General features: G+C 54.1%; 1 protein-coding gene across 3 annotated transcripts in view; it reads right to left on the reverse strand.

Moving 5' to 3' along the window:
* Window positions 1-4,894, reverse strand: part of APOBEC3H (apolipoprotein B mRNA editing enzyme catalytic subunit 3H) — a 6,184-nt gene extending 1,290 nt beyond the window's left edge. For 2 of the 3 annotated variants that reach the window (XM_017544595.2, XM_017544594.2), the window contains exons 1-4: window positions 4,802-4,894; window positions 2,777-2,942; window positions 1,667-1,934; window positions 1,288-1,412 (exon numbers count right to left, since the gene is read on the reverse strand). In XM_017544595.2, coding sequence (XP_017400084.1) covers window positions 1,288-1,412; window positions 1,667-1,934; window positions 2,777-2,935 — 552 coding nt within the window. In that variant the 5' untranslated portion in view covers window positions 2,936-2,942; window positions 4,802-4,894. Of the gene's footprint in view, window positions 1-1,287; window positions 1,935-2,776; window positions 2,943-4,801 lie in introns of all 3 variants that reach the window. The other variant, XM_037744382.1, reaches the window with a different exon arrangement.
* Between the last annotated feature and the right edge of the window lie 2,231 nt (window positions 4,895-7,125).

Raw genomic sequence — 7,125 nt, forward strand, 5'->3', positions numbered from 1 at the left:
AAAAAAAAAAAAAAAGCAAAGTCTCACTCTGTTGCCCAGGCTACAGTGCAGTGGCATGATCTCGCTCACTACAGCCTTCACCTCCCTGAGCTCACTCGATCATCCCACCTCACCCTCCCGAACAGCTGAGACCATGGGTACATGCCACCATGCCTGGCTGATTTTCATATTTTTGTAGAGATGGGGATTTGCCATGTTGCCCAGGCTGGTCTTGAACTCCTGGGCTCAAGCAATCCACCCACCTTGGCCTCCTGAAGTGCTGGGATTACAAGCATGAGTCATCATGCCCCACACATCTTGAGTTAATTTTTTTCTTTTTTCGGGATGGAGTCTCGCTCTGTCACTCAGGCTGAAGTGCAGTGGTTCAATATCGGTTCACTGCAACCTCCACCTCGCAGATTCAAGCAATTCTCCTGCCTCAGCCTCCCGAGCAGCTGGGATGATAGGCACCCACCACCATGCCCAGCTAATTTTTGTATTTTTAGTAGAGACAGGGTTTCGCCATGTTGGCCAGGCTGGTCTCGAACTCCTGACCTTGTGATCCACCCGTCTCAGCCTCCCAAAATGCTGAGATTACAGGCATGAGTTACCGTGTCCAGCCGAGTTAATTTTTGTATATGGTAAGGGGTACACATGGGCATCAAGATGGAAATAATAGATACTGGGGACCCCAAAAGAAGCGGGGGCAGGAGGGGGACCAGGGATGAAAAACTACCTATTGGATGCCATGTTCCAGTAGATTGGGTGACTCAAGCCTCAGCATCACACAGTATACCCATGTAATAACCCTGCACATGTACCCCTAGAATCTAAAAGAACAAAAGAGGGAGAGAGGGAGGAGCTGGGAGCCCTTGGTGTGAGAGGAGAACACAAGAAGGAAGCAGGTGGTGGGGCCAGACCCGGTGGCTCACACCTGTAATCCCAGCACTTTAGGAGGCTGCAGCAGGTGGATCACTTGAGGCCAAGAGTTCAAGACCACCCTGGGCAGCATGGTAAAACCCTATCTCCACTAAAAATGCAAAAATTAGCTGGGCATGGTGGCGGGTGCCTGTATTCCCAGCTACATGGGAGGCTGAGGCATGAGAATCGCTTGAAGCTGGGAGGCAGAGGCCGCACAGTGAGCTGAGATCGCACCACTGCGCTCCTGCCTGGGTGACAGAGTGAGACCCTGTCTCCAAAGCGAAAAGAAAAAAAAAGTAAGGGGAAGAGCAGGGCAGAGGCGTGATCAGGAGTGGGGCTGAGGCCGGCGGTGAGGGGGCAGTGGGCAGCAGCAGGACAGCATCTCACCTTTATCTTCTCCAGCCGTCTCTTTATGGATCGACTTGCTTCACCTAACTCCTGTAACTTCTTAGAGGGGTTGAAGGGAGGCGGTTTCCCGTGATCCACAAAGTTTTCCCAGCAGTCAGTAAACTCTGAGATGAAAGAGGAGAAAGCAGCCAGGTGGGGCAGCAGCTGCAGCGCCAGGAGCTCCTCCTTCCTTTCCCCTCTCCTCTCTTCCTCTCCCTGGACAGTGCTCTCTCAGGGGAATTCTCCCTCCTGGGTGGCGTCGGATCTTGGGCCTCAACTGGGCCACAATCCTTCCTTCCTGACCTCCCACAGATTCCCCCCCACCTCCACCCCCACCCCGCGGTTTTGGCCTCTTGGAACTGCAAAGCCTCCTTCCTACCTGGGAGGCCCATGACCTCCACGGGGATCTGGGATTTCCACAGAAGCTGCAGCCCCTCCTTGTAGCGCCGGCGCCAGTGGTAGTACAGGCGGGAGGCGAAGATGCGCAGGTTCAGATGGTCTTGAGCCTTGGCGAAGGCAACCAGCTTCTGGGCACAGGAGGGACAGGGGCTCCACGTGAGGTAACAGGTGACTTCGTAGCACTGGGTTTTGTCCAGTCCCATGGACTCAATCTCGTCAATAAAGCAAATTTCTGCATGGCGATTTTTCTGGAGAGGGTCCCAAACAGAGAGAAGGAAGATAAGAAGACAGAGGCCGGGATTCACGTGACTGGTGGCAGAGGGGAGGGGGGCTGGGACGGGGGTAGGGGGGCTGGGATGGGGATGGGGGGGCGGAGGTGGTCTGTCCGGTGAACTTTCTAGTGTGTAGCCTGGCAAGCACCCACTTCCTGCCTTTCTTGGTTTGTACAGCCCTGCACTCAGGCACCCCTGTGTTAATTCATTTGTCCCAGGATTTCCACAGCTTTCTCTAAATTGGACAAAGATCCAGCGTCCAGAGGAGGAGAGGACACCTCCATGCCCCAGTCCCAAAGCTCTGTCGACTTTGCCTTTGGACACCTGCCCAGGAGGCTGTGTCCAACCTGGGGATCCTAAAGAGCAGGTGAGAGCCGGGGGGGTGAGGGGGTTGGGAGGAGGCGGGGCAGGTGAGGGCAGGCAGCAGAGCGGAAGGCAGGGATGTGATGGAGTTGCACTCAGATCGCGGCGCCGCCCCTCAGCTTCCCCAAAGTGGTGACTGAGCTGAGATCGGGAGAATAAGTAAAAGTCAGCTTCCTCAAAGAGGGGCAGAAGGAGCATTCTACAGAAGGGATTCTACAGAAGGGATGGCTTCTTGGGAGGTCAGGGGATGGGAAGGAATGGGGAGCGTCCCAGGGAAGCTGGGCCACTCAGACCCAGCTAAGCCAAAACCGAGGCAGGGACCGAGGGTTAGGAAAACACGGAGGGTGTGAGGTCAGCAATTGAGAAATTTCTAGGCAGGCATTTCACGTATTTTCTGCACACATCGGATGGGGTTAGCCCCTGCCGGTCCTGTGCCCAGAGAGCCCGTGTGGCACCTCGTTTTCAAAGTAGCCTCTGGTAGGCGTGGAGCCATTCTGCGGCGTCAGCTGGTAACACAAGTATGCCCTCCTGGGGTAGGAAGGCCCTTTCTTTCCACGCCGCCGCCGCCGGTTGTCAAACTGTAAGCTGAATGTTTCGGCTGCTAGCAGAGACATCACGTTTCTGTGCAACAGAAAGGGGAAAACCGAAGATGCAGGGAGTACCTTCTGGAGTCACCCCAGGCTCAAGCCACTTTTCAAACCCAACTGCTTATTTTTTTTTTTTTTTTTTTTTTTTTGAGATGGAGTCTCGCTCTGTCGCCTAGCCTGGAGTGCAGTGATGTGATCTCGGCTCGCTGCATCCTCCGCCTTCCAGGTTCAAGCGATTCTCCTGCCTCAGCCTCCCAAGTAGCTGGGATTATAGATGCCTGCCACCACACCCAGCTAACTTTTGTGTTTTTATTAGAGACAGGGTTTCACTATGCTGGTCTTGAACTCCTGACCTCAGGTGATCCGCCCTTCTTGGCCTCTCAAAGTGTTGGGATTATAGGCGTGAGCGCGCCTGGCCAGGATCTTTCTTTTTAAAATGTAATATTATATTGCAAAGTGTGTTCCTGTGGGCCCGGACCCCTGTGCTCACTTCTTGTCTCCCTGAGGGTCTGAGCTTCCTTTCTCTGGCTTCTCTGATTGGTGGTTGCCCTTCTACTTTCTATTCTGCTTTCTGGAAAACCTCTGAGAATTTCAAGCCTCCTAGTCCTGATCATTTCTGCAGCCTTCCCAAGCAGGAAGACCAGGGAGGGGGAAGAGGAGGGGATGCTGGCAGGGGCAGCAGGGCCAAGGTGACCTCTCCCAGCTCAGGCCTAACTCTGGCCTTTCCAGGGGCAGAACCCTCATCCTCCCAGTATTTCTGCCGCCCATCCGCCAACCCATTAAAAATAAGAGAAGTGAATAAAACTCTCCACTTCAAAATAAGAGTTCTTAGTATTTAAGTTCAATTAATTTCTGGCATTTTACCTATTCACGTTATTATTATTTTTCTTAGTTTTAGTAGATAAGGGGTTTCCCTATGTTGCCCAGGCTGGTCTGGAACTCCTGGCTTCTAGTGATCCTCCCCTCTCAGCTTCCCAGAGTTTTGGGATTCCAGGCATGAGCCATTGTGCCTAGCAAGGCCTGTCATTAAAAAAAAAAAAAACCGGATAGCACCTCCATTCCGAGGCCCACTCTTCTAAGTGCTGCGAGGATCTGAGCTCCTGTGATGCTGACCTGGGCCTGCAGGGCCATTCCCATCTTAAAGAGGAGGTGCCAGAGGCACAGAGAGGCAGGGTAACCTGCCCAGGACACGGAGCTGGGCAGATGGAGCTGGGGCCCCTTTCCAGGCCAGCCCTGACCAGCCTCTGCAGCACCGGCCCTGCAGGAGGGAGCCGTTGCGGATCAGGCTCTCTTTTCACTAAATTTTCAAGTAAAAGCATTTCTACTGATCATTGAGTTTTTCTCCTATATTTCAAGTTATGGCGATTTTCGAGGAAGAGCATGTGTTTGGGGTCATCTGCATCTTCCTGTGCCCACAGTGGAGACATCCTTGGGAGGGATGATTTATCTTGTGCTTCAGAGACCACTCCCTCCCTGACACCCTCACATAAGAAAGACTTTGTATTTAAAACAAAGTAAATCTTATAGAAAGTTCATCAAAGCACTGTGAATTAAATTCCATATTGATCCAATCATCCTTTAGTTCAGTTCTGCCCGTTCCAAGAATGGTGGGAAGCACACAGAGGGAGCACCCTCCCAAGGTGGGGAGCACCAGCCTGGCAATGACTTTCAGGGGAGAGTCTCAGCAGGGGCCTGGGCTGGGACAGGTCGGGGAGGCAGCCCATTCAGAAGCAGCAATGGGGCAACCACACAGCAGAGCCTAGAGCCTGGCTGAGAGTGGGGGCGCCAGGGAAGCCAGAGGAGAGGGAGCCCAGGCCTGGGGATGGGGCAGGGGCAGGGAAAGGCCAGGGCTGAGACCCAGCTGGGTTGCCAGGCAGGAAGGGGCAGCGGTACCTGATCTGTGCTTCTGGCCACAGCCTCCTTGGCAGACTTGTCCCTGCTTGTCTGGGGCGCTAAGTTTCACTTTTGTTTCCAGGGCCCTTGCTGTAAGGCTGCTCTCCCAAAAGTCACCTCCCAGGGCCTGGTGAGGTGGCTGCACCCTCCTCCTTTTGGGGGACTGGGTGGGAGGGCCTGGGGTGTTTTAGATTCCTGGGGCTCCTTCTTTTCTCTACTTTCCTCAGGCTTGACAGGGGAACCCTGATGGAGACAGCTCACCTCCCCTCCTCCCAACCCCAATACCTCCCAGGTACAGTTTGCAAAGGAACAAAGAAAGGAATAGAAGGCGGGTTGGGGTGCTTGTAATCCAGCACTTTGGGAGGCTGAGGTGGGTGCATCACCTGAGGTCAGGAGTTCAAGGCCAGCCTGGCCAACATGGTGAAACCCTGTCTCTACTAAAAATACAAAAATTAGCCAAGTGTGGATGCACACCTATAGTCCTAGCTACTCGGGAGGCTGAGGCAGGAGAATCGCTTGAACCTAGGAGGCGGAGTTTGCAGTGAGCTGAGATCGTGCCATTGCACTGCATCCTGGTGACAGCGCAAGACTCCCTCTCAAAAAAAAAGAAAGAAAAAAGCGTTAAGCCAGGGTGTCTTCCTTCTGCCTTCTGAGGGGTCCCTAGTCTGTAGTGCAGGAGCTTCTAATAACTGATCATAACTTCACCACACCCTGTGGCTCACCTCGAGTCCTTTCCTGTAAGAGTTCTAAGAACCCACTCTTGGACTCCGGATCGGGTCTCGTTTTCCAGCACAAACACAGGCCACAGCGGCCAGGCCAGGCCTCCCCTCCTCCTGAAGACAACACCTAAGCCAAGGCCAGTCCTAGACACCACGAGGTCTCTGCTGAAGGAATTCACTGGAGGAGCACTGGGAATGCTGCCTTCGGGCAAGACCAGGAAAGGGTTCCACCCTCCTTTCCATCCTCCCTGCTTCTCAGCCTGGGAGACTCAGCTTTCTGATTAACCAGCACTGCAGTGTGTAGTTCTCATGTCTCTCCTGGCAGGACCCTGCTCATTCTGGAATCTTCCATGGACTGTAGCCCCAACATTAGGACAGATAGGGTGGAGGGGACGCCATTCCCAGAAACCTTCTAAATGCCCGCCCAAGCTCCTGTGACCTCAGGGGCCATGCAGGGTCTGGGGGGCTGTCAGGGTGTGCCGGGTGGACCTCAAAGTAGCTAGCTGCGGGAGAGAGATGGCACAAGAAGCCGTGGCCAGCACTCCAGCTCTGCTGTTGCTTTGCTATGTGACCTGGGGACAGTGCGTCAGCCTCTCTGTGCTTGGGACCTCCTCTGACTGTCAGGATCACTATCTTTCTCTCCCAGTGCTGCCTGGGAACTGGGCTAGGTAATGGGCACTGGCTCTGCTGGAGATGTAGTCCTAGCCCTGACCCCATTTCTCACTTCACACCAGGCCCAGAGTCCTGCCAGGAGGCTGAGTGACAAAGGAAGGTCAGAGGGATGGTAGGGGGGTGGCAGCCTGCCCTATCCACTAGGAGAGTGGCATCTTGCCTGTGGAATCAGCCCTGGTCTGGATCCACATTCCCCTCTGTGGCTTCAATTCCTTTCATTTGTTTTTGTTTTTTTTGTTTTTTGAGACGGAGTTTTGCTCTTGTTACCCAGGCTGGAGTGCAATGGCGCGATCTCAGCTCACCGCAACCTCCGCCTCCTGGGTTCAGGCAATTCTCCTGCCTCAGCCTCCTGAGAAGCTGGGATTACAGGCATGCACCACCAGGCCCAGCTGATTTTTTGTATTTTTAGTAGAGACGGGGTTTCACCATGTTGACCAGGATGGTCTCGATCTCTTGACCTCGTGATCCACCTGCCTCGGCCTCCCAAAGTGCTGGGATTACAGGCGTGAGCCACTGCGCCCGGCCTCCTTTCATTTGTTTTATCTTTTGAGGCGGAATCTCACTCTTGTTGCCCAGGCTGGAGTACAATTGGCCGGGTTGGTCTCGAACTCCTGACCTCAGGTGATGCACCCGTCTCAGCCTCCCAATTTGCTAGGATTACAGGCACCTCAACCCACCTTCTATTCCTTTCTTTGTTCCTTTGCAAACTGTACCTGGGGAGGGAGCTGGGGATGGTAGGAGGGGAGGTGAGCTGTCTCCATCAGGTTTCCATCTACTTCCCCTGCCAAACCTGAGGAAAGTAGAGAAAGGAAGGAGCCCCAAGAATCTAAAGCACCCCAGGCCCTCCCACCCAGTCCCCCAGAAGGAAGAGGGTGGAGCCACCTCACCAGGCCCTGGGAGGTGACTTTTGGGAGGGCAGACTTACAGCAAGGG

Source organism: Cebus imitator, unplaced genomic scaffold, assembly GCF_001604975.1.
Source record: "Cebus imitator isolate Cc_AM_T3 unplaced genomic scaffold, Cebus_imitator-1.0 Scaffold170, whole genome shotgun sequence".
NCBI lineage: Eukaryota > Metazoa > Chordata > Mammalia > Primates > Cebidae > Cebus > Cebus imitator.